General features: G+C 40.4%; 2 protein-coding genes across 11 annotated transcripts in view; both read right to left on the reverse strand.

Annotated features, from left to right (window-relative positions):
• The window catches only part of LOC139576609 (LETM1 domain-containing protein LETM2, mitochondrial-like), a 40571-nt gene that overhangs the window by 9044 nt on the left and 13308 nt on the right, over positions 1-18219 (reverse strand). For 2 of the 5 annotated variants that reach the window (XM_071402894.1, XM_071402893.1), the window contains exons 1-3: positions 5224-5261; positions 2914-2988; positions 2091-2598 (exon numbers count right to left, since the gene is read on the reverse strand). In XM_071402894.1, the coding sequence (XP_071258995.1) occupies positions 2091-2598; positions 2914-2988; positions 5224-5246 (606 nt within the window). In that variant the 5' untranslated portion in view covers positions 5247-5261. Of the gene's footprint in view, positions 1-2090; positions 2599-2913; positions 2989-3347; positions 3852-5223; positions 5262-18219 lie in introns of those variants that run through there. The other 3 variants (XM_071402896.1, XM_071402895.1, XM_071402897.1) reach the window with 3 other exon arrangements.
• Positions 11612-16015, reverse strand: LOC139576606 (putative nuclease HARBI1). 6 transcript variants are annotated; one of them, XM_071402891.1, is made up of 11 exons: positions 14991-16010; positions 14597-14667; positions 14333-14509; positions 14181-14242; positions 14012-14098; positions 13883-13924; positions 13641-13814; positions 13526-13561; positions 12872-13426; positions 12479-12590; positions 11612-12384 (listed from the first exon to the last, which is right to left on the reverse strand). In XM_071402891.1, the coding sequence occupies exons 1-8, from the start codon at positions 15146-15148 to the stop codon at positions 13526-13528; spliced, it is 807 nt and encodes a 268-aa protein (XP_071258992.1). In that variant the 5' UTR covers positions 15149-16010; the 3' UTR covers positions 11612-12384; positions 12479-12590; positions 12872-13426. The 6 variants fall into 6 exon arrangements, with proteins under 6 accessions (XP_071258992.1, XP_071258991.1, XP_071258990.1 ...); XM_071402890.1 differs by having other exon boundaries at positions 13526-13814; positions 14991-16013; XM_071402889.1 differs by having other exon boundaries at positions 12872-13814; positions 14991-16013.

An 18219-nucleotide genomic window follows, 5' to 3' on the forward strand; every position in this document is an offset into this window, starting at 1 on the left:
ATTGCACCAACATCTATAGAAATAGAATGCCAACACCCAAGTACAAAGTCGATCACAAACATTTTGAAATGTGACCGACAAAACAATGTTTTCTTAAAAAATGTTCTCTTTGAACAAGCAAAACCAATGACTATGGCCACATCTTAGGTGAAACTCCCATCTGATTCTTGTTGATTTTATATACTCTAGTCCATCTGATTCACAGGACCTTGTTCCTTTTATGAGCAAGGTCCAAAGACTGGCACAATACCTCAGCTAACCCTTCATGGACGGTAGACTAACAACGTTACACTATATACCTCAGCTAACCCTTCATGGAGGGTAGACTAACACATTACACTATATATCTCAGCTAACCGTTACAGTCGAAAGATTCAAGGAATTTAGCACACTGTTATGAGCAAGGGTGAAAGACGCAAACAGAAGTCTGTATGTCTGATCGTTTAGTTCATTTTATGAGCTGAAAGGGGGTGAAGGGCATTAGGTGAAGCCACATATGATGAAAGTTCTGTTCATTCTATGAACAGAACAGAGTGAAGGATATAAGTGAAACTCCATCTGAAACACTGTCCTGGTTATTTCACATAAGCAGGATAGTGAAACTGTACGTATGATAACGGATAAAGTTTGTCGGATCAGGATAGTGAAGAAAGTGTCAGCCTATTTGCAACGCACCTTCTTGTTAGTGCATTTCCATTTTCGTGTGTTGCACTTGCATTCAGTAGTCTATGAAATCACATAAATGCATAAAAGTGTGTATTCTTCTTTAAAATGTATGTAGTTCTGTCCTTGTAATGTACTCGTCTAGGTCATGTATTACGTCATGTTTTATGCGGATCCCAGGGAGAGTAGCAATTTGATGAATAGAAAGAGACATCAGTTACAAAACAACTAAAAGTATAATGACATTTGGCAATGATCATTAGGCACACAACACTTAAGCCTGAATAGCTGCGCCCACTGCTGTACCTGCGTGTCTCGTCTGGGCCACTTATCAAAGCACAACACAATTTGAGAGGGTGTATTGCCCGTTTTCAAGTCAATTCACTCATTTCCATGCAGCTGACCTGCGGTAATGTTAAATAATGGTGTCATTGCCTATAGTTCTCTTAATTATTGTAATAGGCTCACGTTTTACAGATACAGCAAACCCCACTATTTATTTTGCTGGGACGTCATACCGGATCAGCTTACTTTCACTCTTGGTCTTAAGCCAGGACACAAGAAGGAATCCCCCTTGACCCACCATGGGCAACACTATGTTAGCATTCTGTCCCTCCGTCTCTGGCAGACTACTAGCACTGCCAGTCCCTTTCTAAAATAGACCCGGTGCTGAGTAAAGCTCTACCATGGCATTCAAACAGCATGGGTCACACGGCGGTGTGTTTGGATGTGTGCATGTGTTATTGCGCCCATCTTGTATCAGAGGCAATAGGGTAGATGCATCCTTTCAATCAGCCTTACTGATAAACATGAAGCCTGAAGTCAACTGAGGGTGTGTGTGTTTGTTTGACGTACTGTATCTACATGCCTGCGACCCGACTGCGTTTCATTCATCAATCCGCCGTATTTGCTGATAACCCCGTTTGCTTAATTGGCCTGTGTATCACCAGACAGCCTGTTAGAGAGACAGTTTGGTACACCATCCACATGAATGTCCTTTTTTCAGATAGCAGATTAACCACAACACTGCCACTGTGGCAGGCAGCGTTCTGAAATGTTTATAATCTAAGGGCCAGATTAGGTGACTAGATTAGATTAACTCAGTTTTGTTCTTAGACTGAGGGTTAAACTACAATACCTCACGACATGTGGTTTTACTCCTTCGGTTGTGTTCAATAGGCACAACGAGAGAAAACATGAACACAAAAATGAGCAACATTGTTATTGGTTCAATAAGTTCAAAAGGTAGGAACTTGTTCTTTTCAAAACATCCTGAGATTTGGAGGTGATCAGATGATCATTAGTTCCTGGTACTCCTTACTACACATCAAAGAGTATTCCTATAAATCCTGCCCTCTACCCTGTTATTTATTCCTTAAGGAACAGGTTAAACACAGAGCGAACTCAGCCTACACTTCCTGACTTACCCGTCTCCTCTCCCTGCGTGAGAGCAGTTGTCCGTGCAGCAGTCTCCACACCATCCTCCCTGCAATCTTGGTATCGATCCCCAGCAGCCTGAAGCCGTTGTAGTAGTGTTTCAGCTCATCCACTATCCTCTGGCCAATAGATTTCCTTACTACCTGGACCGTAGGGGCAGCTGCAGCCGCAACAGTGGTAGCAGCAGGGGGAGCAGGGGCTGGAGGTTGGGATGCAGGGGGGCCATTCTTAGGGGTCCCTGGGTGGTCATCCTGGGCTGGGGTTGCAGGGGCCTTGGTGTCCTGCAGCCAGACACTGGAGCTGTGCAGAGATCTGGCCAGCAGGGTGGTATTGTGGTTCTTGAAACCGTGGAGCCGAACACAGTGAGGGTAGCCAGACCTGGAATGCCTGAGGGAGGGTAAGGACGACAGGGAGCTGAGGGGGTCCAGGTTGTGATGGACGTAGGCGGTGGAGGTGAGAGGGCAGCAGCTGTGCCTCTTAGACAGCAGGTAAGATCCCCTAGAGACAGAACACATATATACATCAGTATGGTCAGTGGCTGCCTGGTCATATTTGACATATCCTTACTTTCACTACAGCAGTCAGCCAGGCACACTGCTGTTCTAGACCAATGGTTTGTGGGGTGCCACCATTTACAGACCAGACTAGCTTGTTTAAATAACCAACTCTTCCAAATTACTTCCTGGAGAGTTAAATGACTTCTTTAACTAGCAGGGATATTGTGGACACCTACAGTGGTGTCCCCACTGTATGGTTGAGGGAAGTGCAGGCCTAAATGGTTTCTAATATAGAGCCGGTGGCCTGGTCTCCTACCTTGATCTTGTTACTGCCAGAAGCACCTGTGCACTGAACACTGCCATTGTTGTTATACCGGCAGATCGAGGTCTCCTGTAGGGTGAACAATAAGATCAGTGAAATACATTACTAGAAATAAATTAATACATACTGTAACTTGACAATTTTCTAGTACTGGTGGATGACTAATGTCAAGATATTTTATTTCAAACCGTCGTTCGGTATGATAAGATTTAATGTTAACGATGCTGATTACAAACAGTACTGTATCTCATTAGCTAGCTAAACAGCTAACATCTGCAGTCTTGAGAGATTGAACCTGTGGTTTGACAATAGAACACTTAAAATATCTGATGACTTATCAAACCTAGGAACATACAGAGATAATGCATGTTCTAGAGCAAACACGCCAACTGAAAACGGAAGTTGATTGACGAACTTTGCTAGCTTACCTCGAACGTCAAATTGTTCTCGAGAGAGCTATGCTATGGCTGCCGACAGGGCGTCGTAAAGCTTGTCTAAAAGAGCAAAATAGTAACGTTACAATCCATTCACAGTTGTGTGCTGATTGAAGATGTGCGACGAAAATCAAGACTGATGAGATAATAAACCCATTTCCGACGTTATTATTACTAGTATTCCTTTGAGAAACGTCGTGTACCCCTTTGCGTGTACCCCTTTGACCAACTTCGCCTATTTGGTACAGTGACCTAACGCTGCTCCCGGGTCGTCACCAGTTAAATTAACAGTCATAATTATGGCTAAATCCCGCCCATTTCTACAATTTATCTTCTTAAGACCTGCTTTTAAAACCTAACCTTCACCACACTGCTAACCTTACGCCGAACCTTAAATTAACACCAGTTTTGACTTTGTAGCAATGTTATCTAGTGGAAACCCTGCTGCTTCACTGAAAAGGTTATTGCGAGTCACACCGGGGGCGTTCGAGCGGATGACTTTTGTGAAGTCGGTGACTTCTTTGGTATTATTGCGGGCAGCCAACAAAAAACATAAGTGCATGCCGCCACCTACTGTATTGGCTGTGTATCAGCCTGCTATTCTGTAGTTTGAATTCGTTACACTTGGTGAAAAAAATTGCCCTTGTAACTAACCCTGCACACATTAAAACCTCACAACTATGGCCCTATCTGATCCTACTCCAGGCCAGCAGCCAGGGAGGACGAGACCCTATTGTTCAAAACATTTTGTAACACTTCTGTAGGTCAAATATCATACACCCAACTACTTCTGCAGCTGCCACCACAACATCTATCATCAGTGATTTACGTTCCATTCCTGCAGTACAATTGACAACTATGGCCATAAACGCACCCCAAAAAATACCTTACTGAAGCTCGTTATTCACATGTTATTCTTATCACTCTCTATTGGCCTCGGCCTACTCACTCTGCAACCATTTTCCTCTACTACTCTTCTCCTCACTGCCTCATGCATACGACACCTTCTGCACTACTCTGATCCTGGCAACCTCAACCTGCACCATGGATACCCCTACAGCTTAAACACACAACTTTTCCAACCGATACTACACATTCCTTTGTCTCATGTTCTCCTGCCTACTTCTCACATCTAGAAATCTCCCTCCTACACACTGCTGCCACATGACCATAAGCCTGACACCTAAATCTCTGTAATGGCTTCGGGACAAAAGCTCTCATGGTATAACTGACACATCCCAACTTGACTTTATCTGGTAAAGTAACTGCATCAAAACTCAGTAGTACAGACAGTGTATTCGCTGTTTCACCACTCTCTACACCGGGTCCGCGTCGCACCAAACGGCGGGCGTCAGAGACACTTGAAATCTTCAACTTCAGTTGATCATCATCGACACTTAACGCCACTCCAGTTATCACTCCTTTCAACGGCGCCCTGCTCCAGAGAGGAAAGCAAGTCACAGTTCTTGTCCCCAGTTGCATGGTACTGAGTGCATGCTCCTTTGGGATGGCAGAAACACAAAAAAAATTGAAACAATTCCACTTCGAGTCACTTTCACTGACCCAACATATCACAACCTGCTCCCCACAAACCTGACACCACATACGGATCTGCCAGAAGGCAAGGATCCATTCTCTCCAAAAACCTCATTCCCACTGGGCCAGAATCATCTTTGTCATCATCAGGATGAGGCTCATACTCTGCTGTCCTCACCGCACCTGCCACCGCAGTTAATTCATCCTCACTCTCGTCACGTTCAATTTTCTTCTGTAGCCCTACCACAAGTTATGTGTGATCCACCACTCCATATTCACTGAAAACATATTCCACTTTTCTCCATTTTTTTCCAGTCCGCCATCCTACCCCCACCTCATGGCCACACCGGCAGCCATCTCCAAAGTCAGTGACCGATGCCTTTAAAAGTTTGTTGCATTATAGGGATAAAAATGTTCCTACTAGAGCCTACATGTCTACTGCAGGAACTTTACAGAAATCATGTGATCAAAGGTCATGAACTTGACTGCAAGTTTCTGCAGTTGTTCATCACCAACTTCCTCCTGCAGCCTTGCTTGCATTGTGGGAGGCTCTATTGTCAACCAATCATTAGGGTGTTTTTTTGACTCACGCAAAGGTGGCCAAAGACATGACTAAAACAGGAACCAACTTCATGTATACAGTGGATAGCCTATATACAAATTAATGTGATATTTGAAGCTCTCTCTCAGTAATTGATTTTACAATGACCACATTATATTTCAGTTTGTGAGTGTGTGATATGGGGGGTTGGAGCCATGTTTATTTAAGCATTATAAAGAAAAACTTTTATAAACAATGGTAACACTGCCATGTTTTTTCTTTTTTTTTCTTTTTAGGGGTGGATCAGCTTAATATTGCGGAAAGAATGTTGCTTCCAATGTAATTGTCTGCATCATTTCCAATCCCCCATATTTTTTTGGTAAATATATCTATACACGTATGTGTAACCGATGTGAAATGGCTAGCTAGTTAGCGGTGGTGCGCGCTAATAGCCTTTCAAACGGTGACGTCACTCGCTTTGAGACCTTGAAGTAGTGGTTCCCCTTGCTCTGCAAGGGCTGTGGCTTTTGTGGAGCGATGGGTAACGATGCTTCATGGGTGACTGTTGTTGATGTGTGCAGAGGGTCCCTGGTTTGCGCCCGGGTCGGGGCGAGAGGACGGACTAAAGTTATACTGTTACATATGCATACATATACACATATATACATACACATACCTATATAGACATACATACTTTTTTAAAGAATATACCTTTATTATTATTCCCCGCAAACCCTACCACCGATCCCCCAATTGGAGTAAAGTAATAAACACTTCTGCTTTTACCTTCAATTTATACATCTTATACACATTTTACAGACACAGTCTACTTTACAATAGTTCTCTCTTGTTTGTTCTTAGTCCTTCCTCTATTTCTGATGTCCATCCAGCTTGATTTCCACTTGTAACTGTGCTATTTCACAAAAGCTCCGAACCTATACACATTTCACAGATCCCGTATGCCCTACATTGTTTATCTTGTCATTAGTCCCACCCTTTAGCTCCACTCAACCCTTCCCATCTATCTTCCAACATCATCCATTTCGGATTGTTATTTGCCATATATTTTTCAACTGTGCTGTGATGCTTCACAAAAGATTTGAACCTTCCTATTCTCATAGCTTCTACAGATTGTAAATTAAAAATAAACATTTTTGCTAAAATAATAATTATATTATTGATTGATTGACTATGGCTTTTCAAATCCCCCAGTATTGCTATCTGTAGCGTTAGTTCTAGGCAAATGTTGCAATTCTTCAGCCATTCCTGGACCTGTGACCAAAAACGACCTACATATGGACAATACCAAAATAAATGATCTAATGACTCTGCATCCTCACAGCAGAATCTGCAGAGCTGGAGATTGTATCCCCCATATATATAACATTCTATTAGTTGCAAGAATTATGTATAGTAATTTAAATAGAAAAATTCGAAGTTTTGAATCCGGCGTTGTTTTGCGTATCAATTCATAAACCATGTGCCATGGAATGGGTACATCCAAAATCTCTTCCCAACTATTTTGCGATTTATATATGGCACAGCTGTCAGTTTTTTGGTCCTTAAATGAAATTGGTATATGTTTTTATTTATCACACTTTTCTTTAACCATTTATGTTCTTTAATATAGGGCCGACATACAAGTTCCTTACTTTTTTCCCCTTCTACTTGCCTCTTCCACTTTTGTGGTAATGCTGCAATTAATTGGTTGTAATTTTGGGTAGAGCAGACATTTCCATATGTCTGTGTTAGCTGCATGTGTGACATAACTCCACCAGTCCTATTTATGATATCATTCACTAAAATTATACCTTTTTAAAAAATTTCTTCAATAAATACATTTTTTTTTATCAATTACTATATTTGAATTTAACCACAATATTTGTTGTACTATTTGTTCTGTCCTTTCAGGTGGATTAAACTGAAATTGCAACCAACTTTCTAAGGCTTGTTAAAAAAATTAAGATATTTTGGAGATTATTTCCTTTTCAAACAACCGAAAGTGAGCAGGTGTAATCTGAATAAAGGGAAAAGGGCCCTTACTGAACATAGGATGAGACATTCGTACCCATTTACTAGAGAACCAGTTCGGATTTAAGTATAACTTTTCTATGACTGATGCCTTTAGTGAGAGGTCTAATGCTTTAATATTTAATCATTTCTGCCCTCCGAATTCATATTCGTTATATAAATAGGCCCTTTTAATTTTATCTGGCTTGCCGTTCCAAATCAAATTTAATATTTTTGTTCATATAATTTAAAAAGCAGGTCACTAGGTGTAGGCAAAACCATAAGCAAATAGGTAAACTGTGATATGACTAAAGAGTTAATCAGGGTGATTTTTCCACAAATAGACAGGTATTTTCCTTTCCATGGTAGCAAGATCTTATCTATTTTTGATAACTTTCTAAAAAGAATTATTGGAGTGAGATCATTTTTTTCTTTTGGGATTTGTATACCGAGTATGTCCACGTCTCCTTCAGGCCATTTAATTGGTAAACTACATGGTAATGTAAAATGTGATTTTTTTTTGTGATCCAATACGTAATATGGTACATTTATCATAATTTGGTTTTAATCCAGAGAGGATAGAAAAGGTATCTAGATCCTCTAAGAGGCTGTGGAGAGACTCTAGTTGTGGTTTTAAAAGAAAACATGAATCATCAGCGAACAATGACACCTTAGTTTTTAAGCCACGGATTTCTAATCCCTTAATATTAATGTTTGATCTAATTTTAACAGCTAACATTTCGATGGCAATAATAAATAGATATGCCGATAGTGGACAACCTTGTTTTACTCCTCTAGATAGTTTTAAACTTTCTGAGATGTAGCCATTATTTACTATTTTACACCTAGGGTTACTATACATAATATTAACCCATTTTATAAGAGATTCCCCAAAATTGAAATATTCTAGGCATTTATATATAAACTCCAGTCGTACTTTATTAAAAGCCTTTTCAAAATCAGCTATGAAAACCAGGCCTGGTGTCCCCGATATTTCATAGTGTTCTATTGTTTCCAGTACTTGTCTTATATTATCTCCAATGTATCGTCCATGTAAAAAACCTGTCTGATTAGGATGAATAATATCTGAAAATACTTTTTTTATTCTATGCGCCAAGCATTTTGCTAGGATTTTTGCATCACAACACTGAAGTGTAAGAGGTCTCCAATTTTTTAAATGGACTGGATCTTTATATATACCACTTGGGTCCTGTTTCAGTAATAATGATATCAGACCTTCTTGTTGCGTGTCTGATAATCTACCATTTATATAGGAGTGGTTAAAACAAGCTAATAATGGTCCTTTGAGTATATCAAAAATAGTTTTGTATACTTCCACTGGTATGCCATCCAGCCCTGGAGTTTTCCCATCCTAAAAGGCCCCAATTGCATCAAGCAGTTCCTCCTCTGTAATTTGGCCTTCACATTAGTTTTTCTGTACAGATGTTAATTTTACATTATTATTAGGAAAAAAATCCATTCAATTAGTTTCAGTTAGTGGAGATGGAGGAGCCTGAAACGAAAACATATTCTTAAAGTACTTTACTTCCTCCTTCAAAATATCATTTGGTGAATCATGCGTGACTCCATCATTTGTAACAAGTTTTAATACATCTTTTTGGTAGCATTTCTATATTGAAGATTGAAAAAGAATTTGGTGCATTTTTCCCCATATTCCATCCAGTTCGCTTTATTTTTATAATATTTTACACTGGATCTTTCTTGAATAAGTTCCTCCATTTCTTTTTGTTTTTCTTCTAACTTATTCTGTGCCTCTATGGTACCGTTCTTATTGTTATCTAACTGTACTGTTAGTCCTTCAATTTCCTTTGTTAATATGGACTCTTTTGATCTTAATTGCTTTTGTTTTATAGATGAGTACTGAATTGCATTGCCTCTAAAGGCACACTTAAAAGTGTCCCATACAATACGGGGATCTTCTGTACCTATGTTATGTCTGAAAAAGTCAGTTATAAATTCGTCTGTCCTAGTTCTAAACAATTTATCATCTAGTAGGCTTTGATTAAATTTCCAATATCCTCGCCCACGTGGAAATTCTGTAAGAGTAATATATATGCCAATTATGTGATGATCCGACCGCATTCTGTCCCTCATCAACACTTTTTAAACTTTTGGTGCCAGAGAGAATGGTATAAGAAAGTAGTCAAGACGACTAGCTTGATTAAGCCTCCGCCATGTATATCTCACTAGGTCAGGGTATTTAAGTCTCCATATAACCACTAATTCCAATATATCCATGACATTCATGAGTTCCTTAAGTGCCTGAGGGTGATAGTTTGTAGTGTGATTTCCTTTCCGGTCCATAGAGGTATTTAAGACCGTATTAAAATCTCCCACTATAATAATAGAGTCTAGTGTTGCTTGTAGAGTTGATAAATTCTTATATATATTTTCAAAGAAGCTTGGATCATCATTATTCGGACCGTATAGGTTAATAAGCCATATCTGTTTATTGTCCAATAACATATTTAAAATAATCCATCTACCTTGAGGATCTGTTTGGACAATTTGCACATTTGGATCAAAATTATTGTTAATTAAAACCATCACCCCTTTTGAATTTCTTTGCCCATGGGAGAAATATATTTCGCCCCCCCCAGTTCTTTTTCCACAAAACTTAATCTAAAACTGTTGAATGGGTTTCCTGTAAACAATAGATATTATAATCCTTCTCTTTTAGCCAGGTAAATACTGATCGTCTTTTCTTATTATCTGCTAAGCCATTACAATTCTAACTGGCTATACTTATTTCACCACTTACCATAATGAGACACAACTTTCAATTATTTTTATCAAAATATATGTTTGTAAACGTACCATTAAAAAGTAACATGATGATTGAGTGTCTATATGAGCCCAACTGCCATGTTGATCTGAGCTTTGCTGTTGGAAAACCACATTAGTGTCCGACTTTCGAATATGGTGTAATTGCATTCTGCAATTCGGTACATTTCCTGATGTGGGTGTTCCCTGATATCAGGAAATGCCCACTGATACTTGCCATTGGTCAGTTCCAGTGTTATGAGACTGATGGTTTGTTTACATAACAGGATAGGATAACTAACGTGGCAGGTTAGGATAATTAACATGGCAGGTTAGGTGAATTAGTGTTGCAGGTTAGGAAAGATTAGGAAAAGGGTTAGGCTTAGCTACAATGCTGCACTTGTCAACAAATGTTGTCCCCGATGCGAAAGAAACAGCCACCAACCAATGTCGAGCATCAATAGGTATAACTTGACATCAAGAAGCGCCTGATATCAGAAAACACGCCTAATTGCGATCTGCAATTACGCCCTTCTCCCATTTTCAGCTGTTGGAGATGCACCTCCCCCGAAGTCACTCCTCGACTTTTGTCTACAGTCGGTTGCTTTTTCCTTACCACTGAAACACGCCCACAGACTTGATTGTTGTTGACATACAGTACTAGATCAGGGGCCTGTTGCACAAAACTAGGATAAGGGATTAAGCCAGGATATCTTGGTGATCCTGGCTCAATTGATCCGTAATCCGGTTGCACTAAAGATGGATAGGGGGCAGGAGGATATGTTATGGTATAAATTACCATGGAGATTTATTCTGTGGAGCTAGCCTGCTCCAGACCAGGCTAAATTCCAGGATCTATTTAATCTCATCCCTAATGTCAGTCAGCAGTCACCACAAATGGAAACCAATAGTTATTTCACTGCTCACTATACATTGTTATCACATATAACTAGACCCACTGTTATTATTTAAACGTTTGTGATCATTAATTTCAATGATTTTGGATAAAAAATGATTTTTAGATGATGTTGCTATCATTAGATAATTTACAGTTTCCCATAGACTATAAGGCTATATATAAAATGATAGAATATTAGGGCCACAGAGGGGAAAAAAACACAAGTCATAATATTGTAACCAGTTGTTTTAAAGGAGGACAGTTGTTAAAATGACAGATGTGGGGCATTTCGTGAAATTGTACTTCAGTATGGTTTCATAAACAAAGACATGCCAGAATATTAAGTATCACATTGTCATAAGTATCAAAACTGTAAAAACAATATGTAGCTTTTCTGCAGAAAGAACCAGCCTCATAAATTTATGACTTTATCCTTTTTCTTCAGTGTGGCCCTAGTACTCTGTCATATAAACAAATACACATTCCATATGAATATAAAAACACAATGTGTAACATTATGTTCCTTTATTGAATAAGGACAAAACAAAGCAGGTAAACCATCAGCTCCTTTCGAAACTGAAGTCACAGTGACTCTACAAGATGGAAAGCACAGAATCCAAGCATATTATACAAAATGATACATACACATTCAAAGGTCTGTATATAACACACCCTGCATGTCTGCACACTAAAATAAATGCAGGACAAATCCATACACATCAACTGAACAGACAAATGAATGGATGCAGTAGCCTCCCTGCAGCCTTGTATTACACACAGTATACCGCACAAACATCATAAGAGGCCAAATTCGTCAAAAAACGAACCCAAAAAAACCCAAATTCCTCTGCCACCGCAGGACATATTTAACCAAAATTGAAAGCACACATACTAACTAAAATAATTCAACACATATTGGTCCCTCAGCAGCCGACCACTGTCGTCATCAGGGAAGATTGCCGGATTGTCCCAGTCCATGGCTGGTGGCACTCTGGGGGCCCTCTCCTTCCTCAGGCAGGCCACATTGTGGAGGACAGCACAAGCCACAGTAATATCACATGCCCTAACAGGGCTGGCCCTTAATTTGTGAAGGCAGTGAAAGCGTGCCTTCAGGAGGCCAAAGGTCATTTCAACTCTGGCCCTGGTCCTGGCATGGGCATGGTTGTAGGCCTGCTGTGCTTCCTGGGGGTCTGTGAAAGGTGTCAGGAGAAAAGGCTGGCAGCCATACCCCCTGTCTCCCAGCAACACACCAGAGAATTCACCTGTCAACACAAAATCTCATCATTACTACCTCATAAACACAGTGATATTCTTGACACAGCCATGATGGTTATAAATAGGGGTTGTGTGGCTTACCTTGTGATAGGCACTGATAGATTTCAGAGGCCCGAAAGATTCTGGAGTCATGGACTGAGCCAGGCCATTTTGCCACAACATTGCTGATCACACAGTCAGCATTGCAGACCATCTGAAATCATAAGATGAGGAATATTACACCAATCAATGCACATCACTGGCAATGCAGAGTGTTCGTCAATGGACAATATCAAAAAGTTATGTTCACCTGAACATTAATGCTGTGAAAGGATTTCCTATTCACAAAATCGGCCTCATGGGCACCTGAGGGGGTTTTTATCCTTATGTGTGTGCAGTCCACTGCACCAATGACATTGGGGAAACCTGTCACACAAAGTAATGAGTATCCTACTATGTGTTAACAGTTGTCCTGTAATTTGTAGATCCTCTTACCTGCAATCCTATAGAACTCCTCTTTGATGTCACAGAGTCTTCTGTGGCCAGGGAAGGAGATGAAGACATCTGCTAATGCTTTGATAGCCAGACACACACTCCTTATTGTGCGGCAAATTGTGGCCTTGTTCAGCTGTTCTGCATCCCCCACTGAGTACAGGAAGGCTCCACTAGCAAAAAAGCGCAAGGCCACACAAACCATTTGCTCCACACTCAGTGCATGGCTCCGTGCAGTGCGGTGCTTAATCCTGGGACCCAGTAGTCTGCATAGATACCTGATGCCATCTGCAGAAAACCTGTATCTTTCATATAGATGGTCATCAGGGAAGGCCAGTGGGTCCAACCGGTCCCTGAAGACCCTTTCTCGCCTGAAGGCTCTCCTCAGCACAAGTGCTTCTTCATCCACCACATCTCGCACGAATGGGCATGCCACTGTCAGAGCAGAAAGGAACACACAATTTTGGGCCTTCATATAGGCTAGTGGCCACACCTGGTGCTGGGGGGGTGGGCAAAAGAGGGCAATGCCTTATAACGATGACTTGGTTGTACTGATTGCTGGGAAAATAAAAAAAAACCTTAGAAAGATGCCACCGTCCTGTGTGCTCACAATAAGAGCTCATATGTCATGGCTCACTTGACTTTACGAGAATATACCTAATTTTTATTTTGAGCTGTGTCATCTTCTTGGAGCTGGGGGAGGAAAGAAAAATAATGATTAATACATTTGTGTTACAGTTAGCATACAGTGTACATTGAAGGCATATCTCACCTCCCTCTCAAGTTTTTTTATTTCAAGGTCCAGTTTCCTAATTGTCCTCTTTTTTATTTCGGACTCCAGTGCAAGATTTTCCATCTTTTTCTTCTTGTACTGAATGTCTATGTCTGCCAGTTCTATTTGGCGCCGGAGGTGGTTGCCATACAACTTTCCGATAGCTTGTGAGCTCTGTGAACACAATACAATTAGCGCAGCTGGAATTTGGCAGGATGTGGTGTCCTTTTATTAATACGCACTATGTTGCCAGGCTGGTTTTCCCACTGTATAGCATCTGGGTCCTGTAAAAGAAATTAGATTTTTTGATTTTGATGAGGACTCCTCACCATTGTAGAGTAAATAGTACTTTCACAGTCTTAACATGATACCTCATGCCTTCTGGAATCCAGAGAGATGGTCTCCTCCTCATCATCGTCTCCATTATGTGCTGTTGCTGCTGCACTGGGGCCTTCACCCTATCACATTTAATCGGATTCATATTGAAGCTAGTAGACAAGACATGCCAGGCCTACAGTATGCCTTTGATGGAGTACTCACTGGATCAGCATCGTCTGGTGCTTGTGCTGGTGGCTCTAACAGGAACACAGTGCTGCCAGACACTGCAAGGCAATAGGTAAACCAAAGTCAGACAGTCCAAATTGATTCAATATGAATGTGGTTGTATCCCATGTAGAGATGGAAGGACATACCTTGAATGAAGCGGGTGGCATCTTGGGAGGAACCTATGCTCGTCTCTTTCCCCCCAGGGATCCCCTCTAAGACGGGCCTGCCTTTATTTAGCTCCAAGGCCATGTCCTCTGCTGGGGTAAGGTCAGCCTTTGGTGACCCACCACCCGTGCCTTGTCTGTGGGTATTCTTTTTCACTGCTAAAACAGTACAGACAATGTGTGAGCAGGCACCTTCTGGGTACAATATATGCTTGTGCTTTGTTAAATATTAGTCAGGGACCATACCATTCTGCAGAATGTTCTTGTATTTGATTTTGACCTGCTGCCATGTCCGTTTTGGCCCGTTCATGTTTAATCTACACACACACACACACACACACACACACACACACACACACACACACACACACACACACATTTAATGGAGTCACACTGCAAAAAATTACTTGGTATTTTTGTCTTGTTTTCAGTAAAAATATCAAAAAATGTATCATAGCTTTATACAGTGTGATGGAGTTACTTTACACAATTTCACTCATATCTGCAGTGCATTTCAATTAAAAATTTAACCGTTTCATAATTACAGTACAACTACATTTTTGGAGATGTGAATTAAATATTTGAATTGTAATTGTGATGTTTCAGCGGAGCGGTGAGTGTGTAATTGTGCACTACTTACGCATTCAGGCGGTCTGCAATACTTTGCCACGCTTTTTCTCTTTGCTTTATCACTGTGGCGGTGTTGCCTTTCTTCTTAATTATATCTTTTACCTCCTCGTATGCCTCCATGAGGATTTGTGCTTCCGACGGGGAAAAGTACGCGGCTCTAGTTGCCATGGTAAATCAGTTCATCTGTGATCTGTGGCGGGGTCTATTTGAGTGAGCCGTGAGCGCGCACCTATCCAGGATTGGTTTCACCTGGCTTAATGAATCCGTGTCTGCTCATCCTGGCTTGGTCTTTGTGCAACCAATTAAGCCTGGACGCACATGTTTTGGCTTCATTGAGCTCAGCTGAGTCATTTATCCCGGATGTCTTAATTCTACTTTTGTGCAACAGGCCCCAGATGAGGATGGGCTTGTTTGACAGAGCTGAGCACCAATAGATGAAGTAAAACATTTTCTAGCGGGAATTAATCCGCTTAAAGGAAAGAACCACTCACTTGATTAACCTAATGTAGCAGGCATAAAATAGCATTTTATTGACAATCAACTTACCTGGAAAATGAAATTGCACCATCGATAAATAAATAACAATAAACTTATCACAAACAATCCGTGTGCCCTCACACAGTGGCAACTACACTGAGTATACCAAACATTAGGAACACCTTCCTTATAATGAATTGCACCCCCTTTGGCCCTCAGAACAGCCTCAATTGGTCGGGGCATGGCCTCTACATGGTGTCGAAAGCGTTCTACAGGGATGCTGGCACATGTTGACTCCAAATCTTCCCACAGTTGTGTCAAGTTGGCTGGATGTCCTTTGGGTGATGGACCATTCTCGATACACACGGGAAACTGTTGAGCATGAAAAACCCAGCAGCGTTGCAGTTCTTGACACAAACCGGTGGGCCTGGTACCTACTACCATACCACGTTCAAAAGCACTTACATTTTTTGTCTTGCCCATTCACCCTCTGAATAGCACACATACACAATCCATGTCCCAATTGTCTCAATGTTTAAAAATCATTCTTTAAAACCTCTTATGGCTCAAAAATCAGCCGTAAGTATAAGCAGTGGAAAGAGGTGGCCATTTCAAACGGCCTCGTACTCAATTCTTGCTCGTACAATATGCATATTATTTATTACCTTTGGATATAAAACACCTTCTAGTTTCTAAAACAGGTTTAATTATTTCTCTAAGTGAAACATAACTCTTTTTACAGCCCATTTTCTGGAAAAAGTGACATTTCCAAGAAGCTATGTCTCTCTTCAAGATACTCTCTATAAAAGGCCTTGGCACTTAGGACTGTACAAACACGTCACACATCTTCCCCTGGTTGTCATGCGGAAGTGAGAGAAAAAAGGACTTGATTATCTCTGTCAGGGACTGAAAGGAACCTCTTTGAGTGATAAGTGCGCACTTTATATTTTTTTCTGGGCGCGAAGTAGGAACTGGACTGCGCTCCTGGAAAACACTCGTTATAGGTGAATATGACCTCCAGCTTCGATTTTCTTTGATACATGTCACAAAATCATCCTAAAGTATGTTTTTTCAATATACTTTAATTATATTATTGAAATTTATTCTGGACTTTAGACGTGATGCGACGCAAGAATTTTGTCAAGACGGAGAGGTTAGCACGGCATGGCCAGTGTGTCATGCTAATTCAACAGGGACATCGTTCGTTCTAGGTCCAAATGAACACGGTTCTGAACAAAGGACCCTTTGGAGAACATTCTGATGGAAAATCAACAAAGATAAGGACCCAATTTGGGATGCTTTTTCATATATCTGTCGAACTGTGCTATCGCTAGCGTTTGACTCGAATCAATGCTGCTGTGTGTTAGCTATTGTAGTAAGCTAATATAACGATATATTGTGTTTTCGCTGTAAAACACTTCAGAAATCGGAAATATTGTCTGTATTCACAAGATCTTTCTCTTTCATTAGCTATCCACCATATATTTTTCTGAAATCTTTTCTGATGTGAAATTAGAAGTTGACGTTGGTGTCTGTTTTCTCTGGCTACTGCCGTGCGATATCTGACTGTAGCTATGATGGTGGCTAAGATGGTAGCAGTAATGTAAAACTGATTTATAGCTAAAATATTCAACTTTTTCGAACAAAACATAGATTTATTGTGTAACATGTTATAGGACTGTCATCTGAGGGAGTTTTTTCTAGGTTATTTAGGTTAGTTCTAGGTTAGTTAGGTTGGCTTTGCATGCTAGCTGCATGCTAGCTGCATGCTACCGGTGCTGTGAAAAATATCTGTCTCTCTTTTTGTATTTGGTGGTGAGCTAACATGAATATATGTGGTGTTTTCGCTGTAAAACATTTAAAGAATCTGAAATATTGTCTGTATTCACAAGATCTTTCTCTTTCATTAGCTATCCACCATATATTTCTCTGAAATGTTTTCTGATGTGTAATAAGGTAGTTGACGTTGGTGTCTGTATTTTCTCTGGCTACTCCCGTGCGATTTCTTACTGTAGCTATGATGGTAGCAGTAATGTAAAACTGATTTATAGCTAAAATATGCATTTTTTTTGAACAAAACATAGATTTATTGTGTAACATGTTATAGGACTGTCATCTGAGGTAGTTTTTTCTAGGTTATTTAGGTTGGTTTTAGGTTAGTTAGGTTGGCTTGTGCATGCTACTTCATCCTACTTGTGCTGTGAAAAATGTCTGTCCTCTTTTTTATTTGGTGGTGAGCTAACATAAATATATGTGGTGTTTTCTCTGTAAAACATTTAAAAAATCGGACATGTTGGCTGGATTGACAAGATGTTTATCTTTCAAATGCTGTATTGGACTTGTTAATGTGTGAAAGTTAAATATTTTACAAAAATAGATTTTGAATTTCGCGCCCTGCACTTGCAGTGGCTGTTGTCATATTGATCCCGATGTCGGGCTTGCAGCCTGAAGAAGTTTTTAACCGGTCTCCTCCCTTTCATCTACACTGATTGAAGTGAATTTAAGAAGTGACATCAATACGGAATCACAGCTGTCACCTGGTCAGTCTACATCATGGAAAGAGTAGGTGACCTTAATGTTTTGTATATTCAGTGTATGTGATTCCCATAAAAAGTGGCAGAGTTCCAGAGTTTAAAAACATTTCACTGCATGTATCATAAAAGTGCCCCATCAATGCAAAGGAGAACGTGAACTTTAGTAATCCAATGTGGAGTCTTGAGTGGAGGTAAGTTTCATTCACAATGCATTGCAAAGAGGATGAT

The sequence above is a fragment of the Salvelinus alpinus genome, chromosome 5, assembly GCF_045679555.1.
Source record: "Salvelinus alpinus chromosome 5, SLU_Salpinus.1, whole genome shotgun sequence".
In the NCBI taxonomy this organism is placed as follows: domain Eukaryota; kingdom Metazoa; phylum Chordata; class Actinopteri; order Salmoniformes; family Salmonidae; genus Salvelinus; species Salvelinus alpinus.